A 27,563-nucleotide genomic window follows, 5' to 3' on the forward strand; every position below is an offset into this window, starting at 1 on the left:
TGAAGAGCGAGTCCTCCGTCCGCACTGGCAGAACTGTGCCCTCAGCCTGAAGGGCCCATCACGATCAGGGGCCCTGCGGAGGGCACGCACCCAGCAATCCTGGTGTCTACGCAGCAACTTGTGACAGAGCTAGAGAAGGGCTCACGCCCCTGGGTGGGGAGCACAGGTGGCTAATAGATTCAGCTTCCAGCTGCTAGCTTTTCTTCAGCCTTTGTCTGCCAGATCAGACGCGCGCTCTTATCCCATCTCCCCCCTCCACCCGCAGAGACTTAGGGTACGTCTAGACTACAGGGTTTTGTCGACAAAGGAAGCCGCTTTGTCGACATAACAGTGTAGACACAAAGGACAGTGTAGATGCAATAATGCTTTCTATCGACAGAACTCTGTCAACAAAAGGCGTTATTCCTCGTAGAATGAGGTTTACATATGCTGAGTTTTGTCGACGTTATGTTGACATAACTCAAAGGCAGTGTGGACGCAGGTATAGTTTTGTCGACAAAAGTCCACTTTTGTCGACAAAACCCTGTAGTCTAGACACACACTTAGACGCCAGGCTCCTTTCCCCTCATGCTCTGCTTTTGGGCAAGACATGCAGACTGAGCCCTTCCGTCCCACTGGAAGACAGGTTCTCCAGACTCCACATCGCTCTGATGGCTCTTCTGAGCCTGCTCCGATTGGCCAATGCCCTTGTCACCAGGGCAGGACACAGCATCCCAGCAGTTGCTGTATGCCGGAGTCCCGCCCCTTCTCTGCCCCTGCTCACCAGTCCTCCGCCTAGAGCTCACAGGAGCAGCTTACCACAGCGACCAGCGCCATGTGTGCACAACTTTGCACCAGGGCAGGACATGTGTGGTTTCATGTGGGTGTGAATGTCCTTGCACTGGGTTGGGTTAGTGCAAGGGGATCTCACTTACACACGCCCTGTGAGCTGGGTACACTGGAGGCCTCCACTGCAGTGCCACAGCTGTGACTCAGGCTGGTGGAGCTAGGAAAGTCCAAGTTTCCAGTCAGAACTGGCCTAACTTCACCTTCCAGCCACTTGCTCGGGATAGATTTCTCTTTCACCCTCATTGTGCCTGTCGTCATTCCTGCCCCTGCTGCCGGAGGTGGCCAGGTGGCGGAGAAGCGTCTGTGCCTGCTCGCTGCTCGTCGGAAGGCGGATTCTCAAATTCCCTTCAATGCTGCTCCAAGGGAGGCGCTGGGAGATTTACCGTGACCACAGTGCGGCGGCGTTCGGCCAACACTGAGCACGTCTGACCTCAGGCCTGTGACAAAGAGGCGCTATTCTTAGCAGCATTCTCTAGAGTCCATATAGGGCAGACAAGCTCTGTGCTGGGCTCCGTGGTGCACCTCTCTCCTGGCCAATGGGCCCACAGTGCTGTGGCCTGTAGGACACAGGAGGGCAGACGAAAGGACCACAGTGACCCTAGGCCTTGTAAGCTTCCGAGGCAGAGAAGCCACGGTGTGAACACGGAAATGTGACTGCACCCGAGGGACGAGGATAAAGCTAGAACGCTCCTTTCCACCGGGCGGGGATATGCACACGCCCGCTAGCCCAGCAGTGGCCAACCTGTGTCCAAGGGTCCATGGGCAGCCCCCCGAGGTTCTACGTGTGGGCCAGGAGACGCTTTTACTATTGACCTTGCCCAGGATTGCCAGTTTCTGCTGGCCTCCATCCATTTAGGCTTTTTCCTACCCGTGTTACTCCAGCCACAAACGCCGAGAACGAGGCCATGTGATGTGAGGTGCACTGGTTGCACACAAAACAGACAAAGCCAGGCGCTCCCTCTGCAACCAGTCACAACGCGGCTACAGGTCACTCGGCACAGCCCGCACATTCAAGGGATGCTGGCGCAGTGCACAAAGCTGCCCTAGCCCGGGACACCGCCTTGGTTCCAATAATCCTGTGGCCACTAAGCTGAAGGGGGGCTAGTCATGTGGCCCGCTCACTAGCCTGGGTTGCCTATCACTGCTCTGTACCCCAGATTCCTTCCAACATGGGGAAAAGCTGGGGCCTGCCATAGAGGTCTTTAGGATACAAGGAGAGCCAACTTCCTGCTGTGCAGGAGCCCAGAGCAGATGGTGACAGTAGCAGCTTCTGGCCTTTACACCTAGCAGTGTTAACCATGACACACGCAGTCATTTCTCCACAAGGGTTCACAACTCACGAAGACAGCACAGGAGCAAAACCAGAGACAATTGCTTTAGATGAAGAGGTGGAGTATTTAAACAAACCATCAGGCTCATCCATGAAATCAGAAACTAGTTTCCAGCCAGAATTCCAAAATTAAAATGATAAAAACCCGCCATTGAAATGCAAATGCATGCAGTTGTAATTCAGCCAATTCTCTTTCCTAGGAAAGATTCACATACATTCTTTTACACACTTTCTGCTCCTTGGGGAGTCTGATACCCATGCATGTATATTGGGTTTTCCTTTACAGCAATCAGAAAGCACACAGCCCATTGGTTACATTGAAAAGGAGGCTAGAGAGGAGAAAACTGTTTCCTATTGGTTTGCACTTATTACAGCCCACTCTGTGTTTAAAGTGTAACATCACTGTCTGCAGGGAACCGCAGTATCTGTGGGACAACAGCTGTTACCGAGCAACATTCACCCCAGCCACAATATGATCAATGCACAGTGATTTCACCCGCTTTAAGAGATTTTCAGGGTGCCGCGCTCACAAATTGTCCCGCATATTGCAATCCTTTGGTAGAAAAAGGGCTTCTTGGGTCACCCTGCAATAACTCTGTCTGATGGATGTGTGCGTATATTGTGTCCAGTATTGTGTCCAGTTCTAGGCACGGCATTTCAAGAAAGCTGTGGAGAAACTGGAGAGGGTCCAGAGAAGAGCAACGAGAACGATGAAAGGTCTAGAGAACATGACCTATGAGGGAAGGCTGAAAGAACTGGGTTTGTTTAGTTTAGAAGAGAGATGACTGAGGGGGGACATGAGAGCCGTTTTCAGGTATCTAAAAGGGTGTCATAAGGAGGAGGGAGAAAACTTGTTCATCTTGGCCTCTGAGGATAGAACAAGAAGCAATGGGCTTAAACTGCAGCAAGGGAGGTTTAGGCTGGACATCAGGAAAAAGTTCCTAACGGGCATGGTGGTCAAACACTGGAATAAATTGCCCAGGGAGGTTGTGGAATCTCCATCTCTGGAGATATTGAAGAGCAGGTTAGATAAATGTCTAGCAGGGATGGTCTAGTCAGTATTTGGTCCTGCCATTAGGACAGGGGACTGGACTCGATGACTCTCGAGGCCCCTTTCAGTCCTAGGATTCTATGATTCTATGATTTGCATAGTAAACAAAAATACCTCCAATTTTCATTCCAATACATTGCTCTTCCCTTCTTGAGCAGAAGTGATGCAAAGAAAGATTCTATTGACCAGATGAGAATGAGGAAATGGTAGATACAAGCATGAAAAACCAGGATCATTTCCAAAGGCAGTTGGCTTCCAAAAGGTAAGAAGCAATTCAATATCTCATCAGTTATCTTCAAAGCTGGGACAAGCTGGCTGACAATGAGGAATGAAATAACAAAAGCATCAGTTTAACTCATTACAGTTTCATTTGCATGGCATGGGCACGGAGGGTTACTTTAGACAGCCCCGCCCCACCCCACCCAGCACTTAGGGCTACTGCAAGAAGAGAGAACAGAAGTGGAGAGGTACAATAGAACGAGGGGGAGGCCCTGTGTGAACCAAGGCAGCTGAGTCTCAGTGAGAGCTAGGCAGGGTGCTTTGCAGTGCCTGAGCCTAACACTGCATAGTTCTGGGACATGCTACCATGGCTGTGTCCTCTGGGTACCTACATTTGGAGGGAAGTCTGAACACTTCATTACATTCCCGTTGTTCTTGCCAGTGGGCATGGAGAGCCAGATTCTGCTCTCAGTTACTCCTGTGAGATTCTGGAATACTTGCGCTGAGGTCGGTCAGAAGCGTTCCTGCAGATTTGCATCGGGGTGAGTGAAAGCAAAGCCAGAGCCAGGGAGAACAGAATCCTGCAGTACAAATGCTGAAGGCTTCCCCCTTATTCCCTGCATGCTTAGGAATGGGGGCCTGTTACTCAGGAACATGGGCATTTCGAAACAGTGGGAATAGAATAAACTGTGCAACCTTTCATCTTCAGGCGTGAGAATCTGAGGACGAGCGAGGGATGCATCTCTGAGTGTGCACTGCTGGATGAACTACAGAAGCACAGCTCTTACTAGTAAGTTTCACCTCACCCTGGTGCTGGATTCTGTGGGACACAAGGTCACAGCAGCATGAAAGAAACAGGAAAACCTTAATAAACCCATATTCATGAACTGTTATGGATATTAGAATGAACAGTACTGGCATATGAATGAGATAAAAACCTCTCATGTTTGCTCATTTAGTGTGTGTCATTTCAGAAGTGTCCCCTGGAATGGAACAACGCTAATTAACATTAACACACTTATATTACAATGACTACCTGGACAAATCCAAAGCTAGGGCAAACCTGCATAGCAACATGGACAGGGCTCGACAAACTATACAATCTACTCGCCCATGGCAAGTAGATTTCAGCCACGCACACTGTTCATTCGCAGCGCACGCATGCGCAATGCGGCTCTTGTGCATACGCAGTACGGGGCTGGCAAGCGGTTTTTGCCGCCATTTGTCAAGGCCTGAACATGGACCTCGGTGGAGGATCAGAGATTTACAAACAACAGGACAATGTAGCACTGTAAAGACTAACAAGATGGTTTATTAGGTGATGAGCTTTCGTGGGCCAGACAAAAGCTCATCACCTAATAAACCATCTTGTTAGTCCTGTTTTTCGTTTCAGCTAGACTAGACTAACACGGCTACATCTCTATTACAGATTTACAAAGCACTCTGTGCACATTAAAGTACCTGGAAGCTCTGCTAAGAGACAAGTAACCAACCCCAGCTCAAAAGGGGAGGCCATTAGGGTAGAGAAGTAAAACTACTTGTTCAAGGTCACAGAAGGAACCAGTTGCAGGCTGGGATAAAAGCGCCAACCATATGAAATTTAACTGATTTTTGTAACCAGGGAAAGGCAGCCAGCCTAGCCAATTCTTGCAATTTGGTTGCAGGTCTCATGCTATTTTATGCTTTTCCTAAAGCCCCAGTTCCTGGCATCAGGTGATTAAAGCGGGATCTCAGATTTCATTGTGAGAGCGAGAGCAAGCGAGCGTTTCTATTCCTTGTGGTTATGGAGGAAGGCTTGAAAGGGTGACCTCTCCAAGCTCAGACACAGACAGACCCCTACCGTGTGTGATTCATAAGCCAGCCTCATGACTTCGCAAGGCTGACGGCACTGGGCACAGCCACCAGGCCCATCCACACGAGACAGCTCACCGTGCTGCCTGGCCCTGTGCGATCTGCCAATGCAGCACGGACAGGACTGGCCAGACCAGTTAAGCAGACACAGTTGAGGACTCTTTTCTAAGCTGAAGAGCATAAACGTGATCCTCGTTCTTGGAAGGTGGCCACGGGGCTAAAGCCAGGGCTCCAAATGGAAATTTGGTGGGCAAACAAGCCACAGAAGCAACTGGGCAATGACGCGATCAAGGGTGTGCTGTGCATCAAAAGCCTGCAGAGCCAGTCCCATGCTAAGTTCTGACCACACCTGGTCAGTGCCACTAGGAGGGCTTCTCCCAGCTCCTGGCAGGACCAAGGAAGCCTTCTGGGGCGGTGGAATGCAGAGGACGTGATGGGGAATGTAACTACCTCAACCTGCACTAGTTGCTCCATTCGGCCTCTGGTTTTACGGAGTGAGATTAACAAAAGCACGGAAGGGACATGGGCAGGCAGTTTTCAGAGCCAGGCACCCAATGGCTGAAGCTCTCACACGCTTTCGTCAGGCTAGAACATTAACGAGAGTTGAAATCAGTGTCAGGAATAGTAACAACCCTAACATTGCCAGCCAATGCTAGAAGGATGGCTACTCAGCGCTCAGGCTTGGGCTAGGGCTACGAGAACCTGGCAGATTTTTTTCTTTGGCAGAAAATATGTATTAGGCCCAAAATGCCAGATGTTTTATGAAAACCTGACAGCCTAGAAGTTTTTGATAAATGTTCTTCAGATTTTTAAGCAATTTCAAAAGGAAACAAAATACGTCATTTTGGAATATATTCAAGGGTTTAGGCAAAAAAATTTCTCCTGTAAATTTTGCACCAGCTCTAATTCTGACCTACCATCCCAGTATAAGCTGAGAGCCAATGAACCCTGCTTGGCCTTTCGCTTAGATGGAGTCGGGCAGCACGTCCACACCGAGCTTCTTTCAGCTGTGACTGACGCACAATGACTCGCCATTCTGCCAACGTGCTGTTAAACTGGAGGAGACCTTGCTCAGATGGGCAGCCAGCTAGCAGCAAGAGCCACTCCAGGGAAGCCCCACGCAAATGGACGGGCAACTCCTGCTGCTTTAACGCAGCAGACAAGAATCACCACGAGACACTTGCTGCATTTCAGTAGCAGGGACAGTCTGGAGACTAGACCCAGGAACTCCTGTATTCACACACGTCCCCCTTTCTGGAAAGACAGGAACTGCCAAAGGGACCTGGCTGCACTCACTGGACCTCATCATCAAAGCAGGGAATGGAGGTAGGCGCCTTTCCGCTCTAGCTGCAAACTCCCTGCTATCCCAGGCCAGCGCCCCTCGTAAAGAGGCAGACAGACGTTCCCGTCATCACGAGCAATCTGAACCGGGTCCGAACTCCAATTTCCCCTCACTCATTAAAATTTCTAGCTTCCAGAGAACGCTTTGAACAAGCTTCTGTCTCACAGTCCGCTTTGATACTGTAGCTTCGCTCCTCCTAATGTGCTAACGACCAGCATTCGTTAGCTCGCTGCGTGCTGGGGCAGTAATTGCTACCAGACTAAGACCAGGACAACAGCCACTCGGACAACAAACAACATGTCATTTTACTTTACGCTTAATGACCCAAAGACAGGCTGTAGTTACGCATGTCAGCAGAAGGCTGGATTTTCCACTCATTTCACAGGCCACGCTTTTCACTGCCCCTGCCTGAACAAAGGGACAGTTTGACCTGAGGAGAGGCTGGAGGGCAAATGCTCTCCCCTCCCAATCAGATCCCACGGCTCCCCAAGGGACCTGGGGGCCTGAGAAGAAACCTTGCCTCAAGCAGCTACTACAACTGGGGAAGGGAGAGTTTGAAGCTGGTGCAGCAAAGAAGCAGGGAGCCTGCCCTGCACCCAACCCCCCAGCGGGGGGGCAGGGCTGCGATCGGCGCTGGGAGCCCGTGGTTGGGTGCAGAAGCCGGGCAGGGGCGGGGCAGTGGCTGAAGGGGCAGGGCGCGGTCGGCGCTGGGAGCCTGTAGTTGGGTGCAGAAGCTGGGCGGGGGCGGGGCAGTGGCTTGGGGGCGGGGCACGATCGGCGCTGGGAGCCCGTGGTTGGGTGCAGAAGCCGGGCGGGGGCGGGGCAGTGGCTGGGGGGCGGGGCACGATCGGCGCTGGGAGCCTGTGGTTGGGTGCAGAAGCTGGGCGGGGGCGGGGCAGTGGCTGGGGGGCGGGGCACGATCGGCGCTGGGAGCCTGTGGTTGGGTGCAGAAGCCGGGCGGGGGCGGGGCAGTGGCTGGGAGCCCGTGGTTGGGTGCAGAAGCTGGGCGGGGGCGGGGCAGTGGCTGGGAGCCTGTGGTTGGGTGCAGAAGCTGGGCGGGGGCGGGGCAGTGGCTGAAGGGGCAGGCCGCGATCGGCGCTGGGAGCCTGTGGCTGGGTGCAGAAGCCGGGCGGGGCGGGGCAGTGGCTGGGAGCCTGTGGTTGGGTGCAGAAGCTGGGCGGGGGCGGAGCAGTGGCTGGGAGCCCGTGGTTGGGTGCAGAAGCTGGGCGGGGGCGGGGCAGTGGCTGGGAGCCTGTGGTTGGGTGCAGAAGCTGGGCAGGGGCGGGGCAGTGGCTGAAGGGGCAGGCCGCGATCGGCGCTGGGAGCCTGTGGCTGGGTGCAGAAGACGGGCGGGGGCGGGGCAGGGACTGGGAGGCGGGGCACGATCGGCGCTGGGAGCCTGTGGTTGGGTGCAGAAGCCGGGCGGGGGCGGGGCAGTGGCTGGGAGCCTGTGGTTGGGTGCAGAAGCTGGGCGGGGGCGGGGCAGTGGCTGGGAGCCCGTGGTTGGGTGCAGAAGCTGGGCGGGGGCGGGGCAGTGGCTGGGAGCCTGTGGTTGGGTGCAGAAGCTGGGCAGGGGCGGGGCAGTGGCTGAAGGGGCAGGCCGCGATCGGCGCTGGGAGCCTGTGGCTGGGTGCAGAAGACGGGCGGGGGCGGGGCAGGGACTGGGAGGCGGGGCACGATCGGCGCTGGGAGCCTGTGGCTGGGTGCAGAAGACGGGCAGGGGCGGGGCAGTGGCTGGGGGGCAGGGCACATTCGGCGCTGGGAGCCTGTGGTTGGGTGCAGAAGCCGGGCGGGGGCGGGGCAGTGGCTGGGAGGCGGGGCCGTGGCTGGGAGGCGGGGCCGCGATCGGTGCTGGGAGCCTGTGGTTGGGTGCAGAAGCTGGGCGGGGGCGGGGCAGTGGCTGGGGGGCAGGGCACGATCGGCGCTGGGAGCCTGTGGTTGGGTGCAGAAGCCGGGCGGGGGCGGGGCAGTGGCTGGGGGGCGGAGCACGGTCAGCACTGGGAGCCTGTGATTGGGTGCAGAAGCCGGGTGGGGGCAGGGCAGTGGCTGGGGGGCGGGGCGCGGTCAGTGCTGGGGGCCCTCAGCTGGTTGCATTGGAGGAGGAGTGACACCGGGGGGAGGTGGAGAAGCCCCGTCCCTGTCCCTGCCCCTGCCCCTGGGCGCTATTCCAGCTGGGGTGGAATTTCTGCTTCTTCCCACTGGGACACCCAAAGACCTGGCTGTGGGGGAGTCTCCTTCCTACCCATGGTTGCCACCCCCCGCCCTGCCATGGAGTTGCCCCAGGGTCTGCCCCTCTCTGCTTTGGGTAGCAGGCTCTGCTGCCTCCCCCTTTGGTCCTAGCTTGGTGGCTCTTGGAGTAGCCACACAGGGTGTGTGCTCGGGGGGGGGGGGGGGGGGGGGGGTTGCTCAACAAATTTTTAGCCCACGTGTTCAGTATTTTTTGGGAGACCATCTGGCAACCCTACCCCCCGGCTCAAAGTAGTTTCCATTATATGCAGGGTGTCTGGTTTAGTTCAGTAGCTCTCGGCACCCCACTGTACACATTGCTCTACCACTCCTGGAGCCAGGAGGGCAGCGAATGACCAACCTGCCTTACCCGGCTCTTTAACGCCAATTCTGAACTGCATTGGGCTTCTCTACACAGGTCGGGCATTCTGGTCTGCAATTCCCACCTCCTTCCTTGTAGAACCTTCTCTCATAGAACCAGGGGCTCTACACAAGTCTCCCAGTTTGCCAACAGCTAGTGCACAGAACTGCGGCTGACCATTTTTGCACTGAGTGTTACGCACTGGCGTTTCACGCAGAAAGTCGCATGTGTTATCTTTTGAGTAATACGTCTCTTTTTAAATTGGTGGGCTTCCATGGTGTCATAGAAACCAGAACGTTAAACAATGTGAATGGCTGGTTTTAATAGATTTTTTTTAAGTGACCTGTTCATAAGATTTTCTTTAGACATGCATCTGCCTAGGCCCTAGGGTCACAAGTGTTAAAAGCAACAACATAATTTGCATCTTTTAATGCTCTATGGAAAAACTAAACACCCTGACATTTTAAAAAACAGAAATTTAACTTCTTCAAATTCCTGAACAAGTGAACTTTACTGCAACTTACCAGAAAACTAAAGCTTGCCCCAAATAGTAAAATTTTCATTCTGACCCTTTCTCCCATGGCTACAAAATCTTGTTTTAGCTGAGAAAACTCAATAGAACCTCTGAGTGGCACTCCTATGGATACTTCCCCATCTCTCTCCCATGCAGCAATGTCATTTCCCCCTTTTCGGCTGCCCTGTCATGAAAATTATGCCCAAACCTAGAAAAAAAAATCAAACTAGTTTTGACCTTCCCTCCCCATGCACCAATTGCAATCAAGTAAGCCCTGCCAAAAATAATTCTCTTCACTGCTAGCAGCACTTCCCTGCCACTGCTACCTTTCCCTTCGCTGTCAAAGCCAGAGCAATCATTCCAGCTGTGAGAACACCGAGGCTGAACCATCCCCACTGGCACCCAGCTGTCCATCGCTTTCATCTGAGTTCCTCCCGAGAGTGGGGCTCCCACTGAAGACAGCGTAGGGAGGGGTTGCAAAGTGAGGCCAGGGTGTCTGTACAGGTCAAGTGCAGCCCACCGCCCCATGGGGGACGCCAAAGTGAAGGCCCAAGATGGAGACAATTTCAGCCTATTTTGTCTCCTTGGATCTGTTCACCACGGAGTCAGAATTTAAAGCCAGGAAGGGCTTCCAGAGCATCTAGTCTGACCTCCGACAAGCAGCCCTATGCAGGACCCCCCCCCCCCCCCCAATGAACCCTGTAAGAGGCGTGCTTCTGTGGGGCTCAGGAGAGATTCAAATGCTGTCAGCTGATTAGCTGTGGGCGCTCCACTAGGTTTTGTGTTTCTACTGGTGGTGCACATTCACAGATGTCTCTGTGCACATCAATTTATTGCACACATGGCTGGAAAAGATTAGAGGGAATATTGCTCAGGAGGGGAGACTATTGTGTGTCATAGGCAGAGAACAGGAAGCACCGAGGGGCACCAGTGCCTGACGGCCCCCCCATGGCAGGGAAACGATTAGGTGGGATGCGCCCTGGTAACCTTGCACTCACACAGAGTAGAGGGAGGCAACTCCCCTGGTCCCCCCAGGTCACTGCCAAGCTAGACTGAGGGAAATTCCTTCCCAACCCCCCTGTTGATCAAGTCACCTGAGCAGGTGAGCAAGAACCAGCCTGGCTCCTGAGAGCATGCCTGCTCCGTGCCACTTCGGAGCCCCAGCTCATCCAGTCAGGGGCCCCCACTGTGCTTTGGCAGTTCACCCAGACCAGGCAGGGCAGGGGTCTCACCCTCACTGCATTCCCAGCTGCTAGCTGGGCGGGGCCCAGAGATACTGGGCAATGGGAGAGTGAAGCGGATTACCTCAGAGCAGATGTCTCGGCGAGACCAAGCAGAAGGAGCTGGGACTGCAGTGGTGACGAACCAAGTCAAAAGGCACCTCAGAGAGCCACGTGCAAGCCAGCGCTCAGCTTTGTTTTCTTGCCCCCTCAGGGGACAGATGCCATGCTAGAGCCTCGGCATTCTCTCCCGGCTGTCGGAGTCTGGGCGTCGGTCCCCGGGTGGAGCAGGAGGCCGGCCAGCTGTGCTGGCTATTCCATAGACGAAAGGTGAAACAAAAGGCAGGACTGTGCAGCTCTTTAGAGACTAACAAGATGGTTTATTATGGGATCATCACCCAAGACCTAGTCCTGCCTTTTGTTTCAGCAAGACCAGACTGACGCGGCTGCATCTCTATCACTCTTATAGACGAAAGGTGTATGCACCTCTCAGGGAAAGCAGTGCCCCTGTTTTACCCAGGGTCATAGAATCCTAAAACTCTAGGGCTGGACGAGACCCCAGGAGTCATCCAGTCCAGCCCCCTGCCCAAAGCCAGACCAACCCCAACTCATCAGCCCAGCCAGGCCTTTGTCTTTGCCCTCGGGTTTCTAGGGCGTCCCAGCTGGCCGTAGATCAGCAGGCAGGTCCAGCTGCTGGCATCGCCAGCCACTCTAAGAGTCCCTCAGCCTGCCAGGTGGTATTGCCAGAGGTTCCCTCCTCTCCTGGGATTCTGCCGGGGTCTGGGCCCTGGGGCTCAGGGCTGTGGATTCAGGCTGGTGCTCGGGAGACCCCAAAGGTATCAGCAGCGGATCTCTTGGCAACATGGGCCGAGGGGCTGCGTCAGATCCTACCTCAATATGCTACTGCTGGGGGAGAGGTCTCCCCACACGCAAAGGAGCCTGGCCACCCAGGCCCTGCCGACCCAGCCCCCGCAGAGCAGGGCAGGTTTGCTCTTAACCCCCAGGTGCCCTCCCGCTGAAGCCATTAGTGTCACACAAAGGGAGGCAGAAGCTGCCAGACGCTAAGTAAGGCACCAGGGATCTAGGGAGCAGGCCTTATCTGAAGCCTTTTCCCATTTATCCTCGTAATTAGATTTGCCACTTATATCAAGTTTAACAAGTCCTGCTGCCTTTGGAGCTTCCAGAATTCATTAGCACCTCTTTGCAATCTCCCACAGAGGGCTCTCCCAGCCTGCCGCTCTCCGGCGTTTGGAAGAGAAGGTTTTAATTGTACGTAATTAAATACGATGGAAAGTTCTGTGTCATCTTCAGCTCCAGCAGCGGCTCCCCATTAAGTAGCTGCCCTCATCTTCACAAGCCAGTTCCCCCCGGGGGACCTGGGGCTCCGGGAAGGATGTTCCCAGTGTAGCTAGTTAGCGGAGGAAGAGAAGGGCAGGCTGCGGCTCTGTCCAGGGGAGGGTGCAGCTCTCAGGTAACTTGGGGAGACGCTTACAGAGAGTAAGGGAGGGAGACAGCTCGCCAGGTCCACTAGCACCGTCCACAGCTGTGCTGCCCCATAGGAGCTGGAACGCAGCCAGCTGCAAGGGGCCTGTACTCCTATGTAAATGTCAAGCCATATAAGCAAGGGCAATACCGCATCAGTGTGGGGCTTGTCCACATGAACAAAGTTGATTCTAAGGCATGAATTGAAGCAGAGCCAGTTAAACCAAATGCTAACCTCAATCTTATTTCTGGGTGGATTACCCTTGACTTGCCAGTCACCATACGCTACCCCAAAGCAAGCCCTTCTGCCATGATGTGGCCTAGGTGCTTCAGGTAGTCGAGTCAACTACTTGCATCCCTTCCCCTGCCGCCTCTCTCTGGGGTCAAGGAGGGAGAGCAGGAGCCAGTGCTGGGGGGAGCCAGCTTACAAGCCAGTTGCCCCAGCACCGTCTCCATGGTGCAGGGGGGAGCAGGCAGGGGAGGCAGGCGCTGCAGTGGCTGCCAGGTGGCCGCACGCCCAGCTCCTACTGCAGCAGCCCCTTAGCGACCAATCGTGTACTGGATACAAACTGTATCGAGTACACGTTCATCGTTTACTCAGTCCTTAACATCCTGATCTTGCGCCGCTGTAACGAGCTCCTGCCCCAGACGACACCACGGCGGGGGACAATTTCCTCGTCTCTGTGCTTTGCTGGGCTCCCTGCTGCAGCACCTCATTTTCTGGACTGAATTTTGGAACAGTGGCGAATTCTTAGGAGACGGCCCAGTATGGCAACAACTAAACTAGAATTCAAATTGCAGAATCCGACTGGCCTGGCTGTGGCGAAGGTCCGACGAGGTGGCTGGGGGCTGGCGGTGTGCAGCAGTTCAGCTGCTAATGTTCCAGGCCCTAAGGAAAAGCCTGGCCAGAATAAATCTTCTGTCAAACCCGCAGCTAAGAGTTGTCCCGACTGCGCAGCTAGGCACTCAGGTCAGGTATCGACCAAGTCAGGGCTCTACGAGCAACATGTGGCCTTGAGCTAGCCAAGACAGGAGAGCAGCCTGATCCTGCCAAGGGAGCTGCTAGTGGATTTACTTACCTTGCAAGCTTTGCTGGGAACAGCCCTTTGGGGCCCTGAGAGGTGAGCTGGAGCCATTAGCTCCTCCAGAGCACACGGGTGACGTGTCAGGGCTGATGAGCAGCCAGAGAATCAATTAATCGCCACTCTGAGCTGTCAGCCAGTGTGATTGGTTCTCCCTGCAGCAAAGTAACACTGGGCAAAGACGGGGACGGGATGGTTCCAATTCCAGGTCGGTTTCTTCTACAGGGCCAGGGAGCGGCCGATGGCCGACACGCTGTGCTCTGCGAGCCTGCAGATCCTGTACACGTCCCAGGGCGCCAGGGTGCACACAGGAAGGGAGGCTGCCCCAGGGACAGGAGTGAGGGGCAGAGGGATACAGAGCCTGAATTTCCTGACGATGAGGCTGCCTGTCTGGAACCACCTTCCCAAGGACGTGGTGCAAGGCTGGATGGAGGGAGCGTAGGACCAGTGGAGAACTGGGCGTGCCACCGACAAGTCGGCTGAATAAGTCTCTTCCCACTGCCACTTACGGGATTCTGCGCTCAGAAAGCTTCTCCGTGCCAGGAGCTGGGTCTTTGCAGAGGGGCCTGTCCTGTGCAAATGCGTCCAGCTCCCTGATGGACGGTGCAGCCCGCAGAGGTAAGCGGCCCACCAAGAGGGGAGAATTTCTGCTTGGCTATGCAGGTGCAAGAAAGGTCTCTTGACATGCCGTTCATGGTGAGCGTGCAACAGCAGCCCTGGGAACGCCAAGTGGGGTGGCACGCTGGGAGACAGTCCTGGTTCCAGCCTGGCTCTGCCCTCTGGTCCAGCAGGCACTGAACAGGGAGCACGCAGGCTGCAAGCAGAGAGGAGACGGCTGGACTGTCCCCCTGCACTGTGCTCCGTACAGACCAGAGCCTGGCCCTGGCGGTTTGTCCGAGTGGGGCTGAGCTGAGGCGCGGACACGCCACGCCGAGCGCGCCGAGGCGCCTGAGGCCTAGTCTCCCAGAGTTCTGGAAAAAGTGACAAGACTCCCCCTGCTCTGAACGGCCTCAGACTGGGCTAGCGAGAGGGTGGGGCCATGAGCTGCTGGGAGCTTGTAGCACAGGCCTGGTGCTGGGAAGCACATCCGTCCCCTCGGCCTGCTCCTCGTGCAAAGGGCAGGGTGACCTCCTTGCTTTATTTCAGGGCTCCTGGCTGTGTCTGTGCTCCTGGGGGAAGAGCTGCTGCTGACTGTGTGACTTAGTGGGGGGGGGTCTGCTCTGTGACCCGCTGTGCCCCTGCGCTGGGCTGTGAGATTCCCACTGTATTAGCCGCGACACTAGGACCTAGCCACATTAGCAACACGATCGATGCCTGCGGAAACTGTGACCGTCTGCCCGTCAGGAGCAGGCTGAGGGCCCTGCACTCAGAAGGGCCGCCCGCTTTGGCCTCTGTCTTCAGGCAGCTCAAGAGGGCTCTTCTGGTGGCCAGAGCATAGGGCACAGCAGTGCAAAGATCCAGCGTCCAGGAATCAGAGGCAAGGGGTGGCAAGTGTGGAGTCCTAATGCTGCGAGGCATGACCCTAGAGAGAAAGGATTTCCTCGCTCCCCCCACCGCCTAGCAAGGCCATGCTGGGCTGCCAGACCCTAGCTCCGGGTGCAAGGGGGAGCACAGGCTCTGTGCGCCAGATGCTGCCCCACAGAGGAAACGGGAAGGAAAGGCAGGGCCCACTCTACCCACTGGGCTCTTGCAGACTGTCTGGCTGCACATGATATGCAAAGCAGCTGCACCCCAAAAAGAGCGAGTCTCTCCCCAGCACACCTGGGGCTGCTTTCGTGGGGGCTGGGGCTCCGCCCGAGGAGAGGACGCCTTGCGGGCGAGTTAGAGCTGGGCGGCTGCCGGCATGATGGCTTTAGCATGGAAGCAGCACAGATCCCGTGTTCTGTAAATTGCCCAAGTCCACTTCCATGGGGAGGCTTTCAGAAGGGAGCCCAGCGGATGTGTACACAGACCCTGATGAAGCTAATAACTGGTTCTCGCATGGCTCTTAGAATTATTACATAGCGCAGCTCCAAGTTCCCTTAATCAGCCACTGAGATGCAGCTGGCAGTGGTAAATTGCCAACAACAGCTCATTACAAATAAGGAAACATTCGTTTGTCAAGGACAAAAACTGTGTCAGTTCTTAATAGGGAAGCAACTAGAACTAACCATTTTTCTTCTCCCCCCTCCCCCCCAATTATCAGTTGGTACAACCTGCTTTGCCTGACAACATAACCCTGCCCTCTGCACGCCACCGGGGACACGCCATCGAGTAGAGGCCCCCGGCGGTTCCCGGGGGCAGGCGGCACACACGAATCCTGGGCCCTTACCGGTGGGGAAAGGGTGCAGTCTGGGATTCAGACCGGGCCAGGTGCTTACACATGGGAGTACAGGTGGCAGATCAAACCACAGGCTCTCCAGCTGGATTGGTGTGTTGGGACACTAGGTGCGGGCAGTCAACGGCACGCAGGTCAGGGCAAAGAACGGCACCTCTGCTGGCATGTGCCAGTTACTAACCTCCCAGTGCCTGGTCAGCAGCATGTCCCCTGAAGACAGTCCTTGCACACACAGACGGCTTTAGAAACCAGGCCCATAGTGGCTCTCTCCCGGTTGCAAGTGTCCTGCCTATTCCGTGGCTGCAGTCCCCACTGAGTAGTTCCAGCTCCCCCTATTATTTTGGGCTCCTTGAACTTGGGGGACCAGACAGCACATGTGAAAAACCAGAACGGGGATGGAGGGGGTAACAGGCACTTACCTAAGGAAAAGCCCCAGATATCAGGGGCATCCCTGTAAAGCTGGGACATCTGCCCCTACCTGAACCTCAAGTGCTTATCCTTGGCCTGCACCCCCACCCATGGCTAGCACTAGAGATATGAACAGGTAACCACCTACCCAGTAAAACAGGATCTTACACCCCTGGCTAGCACAGAGATGCCTTCCGCTACACTCCTGTGGCAGGCCCCTTTCATGCCCCTGGAGAATTTAACCCTTTAAGTAGCAGCAGCAGCAGCAGGCATAATTCACTGCTATTAGTTGCAGGGTTTATATCAAGGTGGGGAACCGCAGGCCCGGGGGCTGGATCTGGCCCCCGAGGCTCAGGGCTCCCCCTGCCCAGCATTGGGGAGCCCACAAAATCTACTAGGCTCTTTCTGCTTCTCAGTCAGGTGCCATGCCAGTGAGGGTTTGGTTTGGCTTCTCACTTGTGTGCCGCCTCCGCTGGCTATTTCTCTGGGTCAGGAGCTCCCGGCCCACACAAGGTTTATAGAAAGACATATTCCCTGTAACTCCAGAGCCCTCTAGATGTTATCCGTTCCCAGTAGGGCATAATGCCGCTCCAGCCAAGAGCGCCAGGGCTTCCTGCATACAGCATCATGCACTGTTGGGAAATCGGGGAGCCCGTACCCAGGAAGGCACAAACCACTCTGGACACCCGAGCATTTCAGCCTCTGATGGCAGTTCCTGTCACTGTACAATAGCTGGGCTTTCTGCTCATTCCTTCTCAACAGAGCCTGGTTTTATACACATACAAAACTAACTGCCCAGCAAATCCCTTTGCAGAAGCGTCCTGAGCACATGGGACTTAGGGACCGAGCCACACGGCCATAAAGCAGCACCTAAAACGCAGTGGTGCTCACCACTGCATAGAATTCAGTGTCCAGCTCAGAGAGGATCTTGCAAGCGCTGTGGTCGCAGAGAGAGATGCCTACAAACTAATGAGTGGTCAGAGAATGCCCATCACATGGGCCTATTTATTAGCAGGAGACGACTATAAATCTGATCAGACAAAGCCACAGACATAAGTGCTCAGAGGTGGACTAGGCATTAGTCACCAACAGAGAAAGCCATAGGGCTGGGAGCTCCAGGAGAAGGCTCACCCCACTGCATCCCCATGCCGGGCCATGGTCGGTGTATTATGGCAATTCATAGGGACAGCCCGGCAGCCCAGGCAGGTCCTGAGAGCACATCTTACTAGAGAGAGAAGGTAGGTGAGGGACTCTCTTTGGAGACGCTTCTGCTGGTGAGAGACAAGCTTAGACCAAAAGAGACAGGAAGGGACGCTCCGAATGGCTCAAACCCTCGTCCCTCCCAGCAGCAAGAGGACGTCTCTGATTCCCTGGGACCAACAGGGCCACAGCAACACTGCCTACAGCTCACCACTAGCTGTGAGCAAGGCGGCAGGGATGCAAGATAACGCAGGAGTCAGCTTCCTGAGGACACCAGCTCTTGACCGCTTCTCAAATGTGCATTGGTTACCTTCCTTCCACACGCTGCCTGGTGCTTCACGGCCACACTTGCTGCCTTTCTGCCACAGAAGCACAGCACACCAGAACTGCAAGGGACCTCGAGAGGTCACTGAGTCCAGTCCCCTGCCCTCACGGCAAGTCCCAGCACCATCTAGACCATCCCTGATAGACGTCTATCTAATCTGCCAGTCCACACTGCGTGTGAGTCTACAGTGCACGCACCTGCCCTTCACGCAGCCCCTGTGTGAACCCAGCCAGTGTGCACAACAGCAAGGGCCCTATGGCCAGCGCTCTGTAGGTTTACCCCCAGCTTGCTGTGCACAAGCCCATGTGAAATAGCCGCCGCTATCACATGCCTTTTACAAATGTACATTCCCCTCGCCGACCAGCATGGAGATAGTTGCCAATCCCTCCGTATCCCACCACAGGGGCTGAAGCCAGGAGGCCGGGGTGCGGTTTCCATCGGATCCAGGCTGTACAGTTTGGTTTGATGGTTCTCAGCACTGACACTCCTCAAATTCTTCCTGCACCCCCGTGTCCTCCCTCTTCCAAAGTAGGGTTAGATGCTGCTTTCTCCAGTTTGCTGACTGGCTCTCATTGCTCCGGGGCTCCTCCACAGGAAGGATGCATGAGACACAGCAAAACAGCCTTGTTTTGGGGTCCCATGCAGTGCTGCCCTTAGTGTTATTCTTCCGGGAGTCAGTTCCACACCATGAGCCTTGTTTTGCTACCTCCCCCCCAAGTGGAACCCACAGGAAAGCCCATGAGAGGAACTGTTTGTACCCAGCACAACACCAACACCTGGAGCAGCCTCTCTGGATGCAGTGAGCAAACTGTGCTTCACGGCCCTGGGCCGGAGGGGCAGGGCGACTGCACACCAGAGATTCCAGCGCCTCCTTTCCAAGCGAGCGGAGCCCCTGGAGACGCCCTAGCTGTAGGCCCAGGCTGAAGCTGGTCAGTTGGGTGCAGTTCTTGTACCCATGCACTCTCCGGCCAGCTGTCAGCATCACTCAGACACCTCCGTCTTTGTGGGCGCCGCTTCCCACCCTTTGTCTCACAAAGCTCAACAGCATCTAGCATGTCCCCTCTGCAGTGGCAACCTGGACCCCCAGAAGGCCAAGGAAGCCATGCCAGGAGAGAGAGGTTACCCCACTAGTGGGGGCGTGAACCCGGACATCTCCTCATCTCACCAGGTCCGATTTGCTGCATGGTTGCATTGCCCTGCACTGCTGTAATTAATTCACCCCTCTGCAAGCAACACCGGAAACAGGCTTCACGCCCATCACCAGCACAGCCTGCCGAAATAACCACTTATTTTGACTAGAGCAAATTTTCAAAGGGGGTTTCTGAACATAGGAACCATGGCCAGAGCCACAAAAGGAACTGGACACTCAAACACCTCGTTAGGCGCCCAAGCACAGACCACTGGCCATCCCAACCCACGGCTCAGCTGCTACCGCCTCCTGCGGGTGCCTGCGCTTCTGCTACTGGCCCATACAAGACCACACCAGCCCTGATGCCGCCTGGTACCTCGCGCTTCCCCTCGCCCCGGGGGGTTTCACACTTGGTGTATTTCTTCCTGCCCATGACAGCGGGCTGGAAACAGGCCTCCCCTCCCAGCTGAGCTTCCCACCGCCAGCCCCGGGTGAGAGCTGGTCCACTGCCTAATAGTCAGTACTTCTGGGGCAGCGACTTGAAGGCACTTCCCCCTTGCTCGCTGGGGAGCACCCTGACCGCTGGACAACACGCGCGCTCTCTCTCGGGCGACGCAGTCACGCGCGCTCAGGCGACGCAGTCACGCTCGCTCGCTCTCTCTCTCGTGCTCGCGCTCTCAGGTGACGCAGTCACGCTCGCTCTCTCTCGTGCACGTGCTCTCAGGCAACGCAGTCATGCTCGCTCTCTCTCGCTCTCACCCGCTCTCAGGCGACGCAGTCACGCTCACTCTGGCACTTTCAGGTGATGCATTCACACTCACATGCTCGCTCTCTCTCGCGCGCCATCACGCTCACTCAGAGCAAGGGAGAGCGCTGAATTAGGCACCGCGCAGCGTCAGGAGGGAAGATTAAGCCCGGCTCCCCAGCAGCAGAGCGGCTGCATAGGTGGGATGGATTCCCTGCCCAGCCAGCAGAGCAGGCAATGGAGTGAGGTCTCTGGTCACAGGGCAGTGCCCAGGCTGTGCACTGTAAGGGGAAGGGTTTCCCCTGGTTTCTGCGAGCAAGGCTGAGCGCTCCAGGAGAGGGCTCACCCCACAGCCCTGCCCACTGCCTCGCGTTAGCAGCTCCCAACAATTCCCATTCTCAGGCACCTACTTCTCCACCCTGCACAGCGAGCCTGGCACAGCCCCTTGTAGCTTGACCTGAGCCCCTCCTCCTCCCACGGCAGCGGATTATCAGCGCGCCGACATCCCGCCGCCCATTCCCCTCGACTGCCAGCAACAAGGGGCTGGCACGTGGCTATGGAATCCCATGCCCCTCCGACAGCCGACCCCAGCCCAGAAGCCAGGCACGAACGCAGGTACCAAGGTACGGCCCTGCCAGAGCCCAGGCACAGAGCAGAGTCAATAACCAGACAAAAATCTGGGCACAGACACAGGGTCTCTCTCGCCCCTCCCATTCAGTGCGAGAAGGCCAAGGGGCAACGAACTCGACATCCGCCCCAGCCTACCAAGCGGTGGCCGACGCCTGCTGTTTGGAACCAACATGGCCTGGTTGGAAAGCTCCCCAAATGCCTCCGTTCGACTGACCTAGTTCATCCTGTCTCCACGGATGCGCCAGGAGAAAATCCCATGCCCACGAGTCACTTGATCGAGTCTTGCTCCTGCTGATTACAGCTGCACTCGGCCAATCAGAGCACAGAAAAATAGCCCGAGGCGGCCAATCGCACGAGAGTGAATGCACAGGAAGAGAACACAGCTCAAACAACTTCCTGGGCAACATTTGTGCATGTGAAATTTTCAAACACACAAGGCATTGGCAGAAAGCCTGATTTCTGACCCCGAGGCTGCCAGTCTGACACCTGGCATGAGGCTTAAAATAAGCTTTAAAGACTCTTTATAATCATTTTCGGTCTCCGTACCTTCAGAGAAGTCAACGACCAAGAGAGACACTGTCGATTTGTACGGGGGATGCCTGGTGTCTCACCAAAGTCGGCATTATCGATTGGCCATCGCACCCTAGCCAGCCTCTCCAGCTCCCATGGGCAGACTGGCCCAATGCCAGGAGCCGCTCCCAATTCTACTGCGCTTTTGCAGAAGGAGACTGCTCCATAGGGGCCAGCCTAGGCACATTCGCTTTAGAAAGAGCCGGGGCTGAGCAGTCAGGTTTGTGCCCGTTCGGCACCAGCCCTGCAAAGGGTACGGTAGAGGCAGAGGCGCGCTCGCTCCGAGACGGCTCAGGGTCATTTACGTTCTCCACACACTGCAGTAATAGGCCCAGGCAGGGATGATATTTTCAGTGCTTAACAGCAGCATTTCTCCCTAACCACTTCTGCATTTGTGAACTGTCAAACCTGGCTGCCTTCGCCGCACCCATTCCTCGGGGAAACGCCAGAACACCTTCCGTGATGCCACCGGCAGCCTAGGTCTGCAGCACTTTGGAAAAGAGCCACGAGAGACACTTTCCAGAGTACATGGGAGGTGTGCCCCTGCAGATTGGTGCATCGCACCGGTGACAAGGATGTGCTTGGCTCTAAGCACGTTCACGCGCAGTTGGGATGAGGGGAGGCGACCAGGCTTCAGACTCTTAACACAGGCCCCTCCCCCAGTGGGGTAATGACATCTGCCCACTGCTGCCCTCCATCTGCATCTTCTCCGCTCAGCCACCTATTGTCTACACCCAGCTTTGTGAACCCCTTTGTCGCGCGCACACACACCCTCCTCCACAGTAGGGCCCCTGTGTATAGAGCCTCCTCTAGGGAGGTCCACCACCTGCCATGCTTGTGCAAGGTCTGTTGCACTACTGCTGTAAATGGGATTCGGGGCAGTGCACGAGGCTGTCAGGATCACGACACACCCCGGCTATCATTTTGCACAGGTGAGGGATGTTCAAAAGGAGGTACTTACACAATCTCGTCGTTCTGGAACTCAAGCTCTCCACAAGTATCCTCAAAGTCCTCTCCGCCTCCTCTGGCCGAGCCTTCGATGGTTTTGTAGGGCACGATAACATTTCCTCGTGCGCCGGATGTCCGCAGCACTTTCACGTCCATGGTGCCAATGCTCTCGCTCACGTGCGTGACTGGCTCCTCAAAGGTGAAGATTCCTGCATGGTCGTCATCAAAGATGGTAACGGTGGCAGTGGAGGGCGACCCCAGACAGGCAAGTGTAGGGACGAGATTGGCCTTCAGAATGCCTTCATCCAGCCCCTCTGTGCTCACTTTCACATTGCTGAGGTGAACCAGGAAGTTCTCATCCTCCTCAAAGATATCGTCGTCAATGATGCCAACACGGATTTCTTTCTGTGTCTCGCCTGGCTTGAAGACCACTGTTCCCTCAGTAAACTCGTAATCAGACCCTGCGTTGGCTGTGCCATCTTCTGTTCTGAAGTCAACGTGCACAACGTGGACCAAGTCGCCACCTCGGCGGACGACGGTCAAAGCTACCGTGCCGCAGTTCTCCAGACACTGGTAGGTGCTCTGCTCGAAGTAGATCTTACTGACGGGGTCATTTTCCACCACTTCACAGTTGACCTCATGCATGCTGACAGCTTTCCGGGCCTGATCCGCGGCATGTCTCTTCAAAATGTTGCCAGCGCCCGTCATCAGCCGGGTGGCCTGAATGCGATAAAAGGCTCGGCTCTTTTGCTGCTGGCTCAGAACCTGGTAATTAGCTAGCTCAATCAGTTGTTCGATTTCTTTGTCAGGGTGCTTCTGCTTCAGCTCCTTCAGGATTCTAGCCATTTCCCTCCGGGCTTCCTCGTCATCTTGGTCCTTCTCTTCCGCCTCCAGAACCAGCGTGCCATCTAAGAAGTTCTCCACATGGGAGTTAACCACTTTGCCGTCCATTTCAATGTCAGCTTTGGATGACGGTCTGTCGCCCTCATGCTCAATGATCATGCCACGCTGTTTGCCAGCCCTGTACTTCTTGTAGACATACTTGTAAAATAAAAGCCTTCGGTCTGCCACCCAGGCAAACACCACACAAATGGGAAAGAAGAAGAAAGTGAGCAAGCTCTCCCAGACCTCCACAACCCCAGGTGATATGACAGATAAAATAAGGTAAAGCCAAGTGTAGGCAAAGATGCTCCATGCTGCCGTCACAAAAAACACTCGCAGGTGCTTAATCTTCCTTATTTCTCCATCCGGCACCACATAGACACAGATCGCGATTATGATGAACATGTTAAAGGCAGCACTTCCCACGATGGTGCTCGGGCCCAGATCCCCTGCATGGAAGCCATGGCCGCATACTTCAATAACAGAAAGCAGGATCTCAGGGGCTGACGAACCCAACGCCATCAGGGTTAGGTTGGACACAGTCTCGTTCCAAATCCTCACTGTGGTTTTGCTGGTCTCACCATTGGGCTTCTTGATGGTAATCTCCCTCTCTTGGGACGTGATGACTTCTATAGAGGACATGAAGCGGTCAGCTATGATGGAGACACCTAGGAACATGTACACCATGGCTACAAAATAGACAGTAGCTCTCGCAATTTTATCGCCAAATGACGGGTCTTGGGGCTCCCAGATAGGTAAAATGACACCTTTTTTGCAAGTATATGTGCCAGTACAATCTGTAGCATTGTTTGGCTCTTCTTCTTCAGTCGGACTTTCTGCATAGGCTTTGTCCACATGGCAGAGCAAGAGGGTCACAATGCTTAAAAGGTGAAAGCCTTCAGGAAAAGCAGGTGAATGACTTAACCGCAACATGATAGCTCTGTGTGTCCAGCTCCCAAACGTCTTCCTACCTGCAGGCACAAAGGAAAACAGCATTAATCTATTATTCTATTGATATCTTATGCATTAAATTTGCAAAATCTACATTGAGTTAGTTGTTTTGATAAACAAGTGCATCTACAAGTCCAAACGGTTATAACTGAATCCCAACACTTGCAGATTCACCGTGCACAAGTGATTTACAAAAGGAGAATTACTAGAACAGTAGGATGAAGCTAGCTTCTGAACCTACGTACATGTTGGTGGCTATTGCCATTTCTGAAGCAATTCTCTCTTGCTGTTGTGCTGTGATGTGATGTGCCTCATCTTCCATCTTGTGTAGGCACAGCACGGCACAGCACAGCACAGCGGAAACATTTCTATTTGCAAAAGTAGGATCAAATAGCTTCTCGAAATTTTGACCAGCTCGGTCCAATATTATTTACTCCTGCAAAATATACAAGTGAAGCCTAGAGAGATTGCCACCGGGATCATATTCCTCCCAGGATTCAATTCCACAAGCAAAATGAAGTCGACATTAAGGTGGTTCCACTGACCAATTGAATTAGACCCTGAAGTTGCAGGTTTAAACTCAACTCTGCTCCTCAGGAATACACCTTCTGACAGTCTTGAATGATACTGAGGAAATCACATATGAGGGTAACAAAACTGAGCCACACTTGGCCTCATCTGGTGAAGTAGGATTTACCCACAAAAGCTGATGCCCTAACAGACCTGTTCATCTCTAAGGTGCCACAGGACCCCTTGTTGTTTTTAAAGTTATTCAGGTTCCTGGGGATTGGAGGAGACGACTGTGAGAGGTACGGGGAGACTTGAGCAAGCAAGGCAAAGAGGTAGCAGAAGGCAGAATGCGCTCAGGGCTGTCAATTGTACATGTGTAGGGCTGGAAGGGCCCAGGCGAGTCCAGCCCCCAGCTCCGAGGCCAGACCAAGTAATCCTAGCCCTGTTTGTGTAACCTGCTCTTCCAAGCCTCCGATACCACCTCCCTAGGCAGTGCAGCCTGGAAGTCGTCATTTCAGCTGTGCATACCCTGGCTTCTTCTGAATCCCTGCAGCCACTCGGCAAAGAACCCTGGAAGCCACAATGACACGGGTGGAGCCCGCTGCGCCGTTTGCGGCATCAGCCAACAAAGATGCACGGCGATCTAAGGCTGAAATGGAAAATACGGGAACCGTTCTAACGCCACTCTACACACAGGCACAATCGTCTCCCTGGAATGCTGCATTTGCGTCTGGTGCCCAGTTTGGAAAGGGAAGTAGCAGAAACAGTGGGCTCTGAAATGGGTGACTGCAATGACAGTGTCAAGACTATAGAAAAACCCCACGTGGAGAGAGGGACCAAAAGGACTGGAACTGCTCCGGTTAGAAAGGACGGTGGGGCTACAAAGAGCTCCTGCTACTCTGGAAGCAGATAAAAGTCTTTGGGGCTACAAATTCAGGGAAAGTGCTGCTTTGATCCAAGTGATTTGCAGCAAGCTCTCTTCTTTTCATGCTCCACAGGAGGGGCTTATGGTTAAGCAGCCAAAATCTCCGGTAATGATGTTTCAGGCTGTTTGTAGAAAATTAGAAAAGAGTGGTCATAAAGGAGACTATAGCGCCTATTGGATTACATGCCACTTCGAAAGATGATGCTTTTCCCTTTGATTTTTTTTTCTTACCTAGCTCGACTGTTGGCTCTAAATAAATAAGAGTTGGCAATTTTGTCTCATGCTTCTTTGGGGCAGGTCAGAGAAATAAATGGGACACGTGTTAAAGGTGTTGTCATAACAGACTGATTCAGCACCAACATTGTTTACTATCAGTAGAGCCCTGCAAATTCACATATATCTGCTTTATATCCAGAGGTATCCACAACTGCAGACATCAATGCGGATATTCGCAGCTCATTTGTGCAGATACAGATGTGAACACAAGTTTTATATCCATGCATAGCTCTAACTATCGGTACATCTGGAAGGTTGTAATTTTTTAGATTATAGGCTCAAGGGAAAATATTTGGTACATAAGCAGACTATACGGTCTTTCTAAGGCCTAGTCTACCGTGCGCGGTCTAAGCTACACAACTCCAGCTATACGACTAACGCAGCTGAAGTCGATGTACTTAGATCAGCTTACTTCCTGCAGCGTCTTCACTGTCAGACACCAGCTGACAGTCTCCCGCCAGCTCCCCCAAAGCGAGACGTGTAGGTGGCATGCCGAGGCAATGGGAGCACGCTCAGCTATTCATTCACATCTGTACTAGAGGGGAACCGATCTGTGGGAGCTCTATCGCTGCCTGTCGAGCGGGACGACATGCCCTTAGTCAGTTTCTCACTGCAGGAGCAGTTGATTCTACATAACGGACAAAACATTGGTAATATTAAAATGTGTTTATTTTAGTAGATGTGGACATGTTTACACACAGGGGGCAGGGTGTCAGTACATGCAGGGAGCCAGCTTAAAAGCCAGCTCCCCATGCATAGCGCCTCCCCCTTCTCCCCCCCCCGGGGGTGGGGGGGGGGAGGGCAGGCAGCTCCCCGAGCTGGTGTTCACCTCCCCACTGCTGCCGCTGATGCAGAGGCAGCAGGGAAGGGGGGAATGCGTGTAACCATGCGGGTTAACTGACGAGCCCAGGCTCTGTTAACCATTTACATTGTCACATCCCTACAAAGCATCCACCTGCCTTCAGCCGGCTGATTCTCTCTTTGTGGCCAATCAGACATTTGCACAGCCACAATGATTCACATTGTTCTGCTAAGAAGCAACCAGTCACTGTGAAATCCCCTTGGCATGAAGAGCATGCAGGTGGCTGCAGTGCAGTGGTGGGCAACCTGCAGTCACATGCAACCCTCTGCGGCCTAGGGACCCCCTCTCTGTCCCTCCTTCCCCTCACGCACTGGGGCCCCGCAGCCCTGCCCTTCCCACTCCCCCTCCCTCCCAGCACAACGGATCCGCTGAATCACGCTCCTCCCCCGCCCTCCCTCCCAGGGCTGGAATGCTGCCAATCAGCTGCTCTACAGCTGTTCAAGCTCTGGGCAGGAGGGGGAGGAGTAGGAAGGGTGGGGCTCCAGTGCCCCAGTGTGCAAGAGGTGCCTGAGGGAGGGCAACAGGCAGGGATTTTTGCGGGGCTGCAGGTGGAGCTCCAGTGAGGTGAAGGAGGCCACTCAAGCGGCCCACTCTCTATTCGGGCTGCCCATCACTGCTGGAGGGAGAACAGAAAGGCTTTGGGGCACTGGTTTGGGTTACACAGAACAGGAGAGTCTCATGAAGGGATGTGAATGGCTACAGCTAACCACCCGCCCCTGCTTATACCACGTTTAACCGGTTACTGATCCAAGGGGGTTTTACATTCCTAGTCTCACATTTTGGACCAGCTCCACAACCTTAAGAGGAGGCAGGCATAAGCAGCTTTAGCAAATAAAGTTCTACTACAGCAGATTAATGAAAATCCCTCCAACTAGCAAGCTAGTCCATGGAGCATTTCAGTGCTGGGTTGGGTTTTTAAAATCCTACTTCAGTAGACCGCTGCAGAGCACACATCGGAACCATCTTTCACAAGTTCTAATCGGCTGTTCATGTACAAGAGCGATCTTTCATTTTTCTAGAGATGGCTGCCAATAAAGATTGTGGAGCATCCCTGTAGAATCCAGGTGGATGCTTTGAAAAATGACAGGTATCAAAATGAATGTTACATTTCAGGATTTCCTTCCCAGGAATGGAAACCAAGATTTGCACTATTGTCTGTAGCCATGAGACTGCCAGGCTCCACAGGATTCACACTCCCCTACATAAAGGGGCCCCAAGCCCAGTTTAGGACCTTGGCTGCTATTGCCATGCAAATAATACATCCAATGTTGATGCTGTGTGGCAGAGTGCACAGGATGGAGGGAGAGGATCCATTGTGTCCCAGGAGCTCTTTTGGTTCCAATCTAAACTAGACTCTAGAATTTTTGTTCCAGCATCAA

The 27,563-nt window shown here is 54.4% G+C and overlaps 1 protein-coding gene across 6 annotated transcripts in view; it reads right to left on the minus strand.

Moving 5' to 3' along the window:
- The window catches only part of SLC8A1 (solute carrier family 8 member A1), a 308,663-nt gene that overhangs the window by 245,595 nt on the left and 35,505 nt on the right, over nucleotides 1-27,563 (minus strand). For all 6 annotated transcript variants that reach the window (XM_075925822.1, XM_075925818.1, XM_075925817.1 and 3 more), the window contains exon 2: nucleotides 21,792-23,631. In XM_075925822.1, coding sequence (XP_075781937.1) covers nucleotides 21,792-23,593 — 1,802 coding nt within the window. In that variant the 5' untranslated portion in view covers nucleotides 23,594-23,631. The remainder of the gene's footprint in view (nucleotides 1-21,791; nucleotides 23,632-27,563) is intronic.

The sequence above is a fragment of the Pelodiscus sinensis genome, chromosome 3 (genome assembly GCF_049634645.1).
Source record: "Pelodiscus sinensis isolate JC-2024 chromosome 3, ASM4963464v1, whole genome shotgun sequence".
In the NCBI taxonomy this organism is placed as follows: Eukaryota; Metazoa; Chordata; order Testudines; family Trionychidae; genus Pelodiscus; species Pelodiscus sinensis.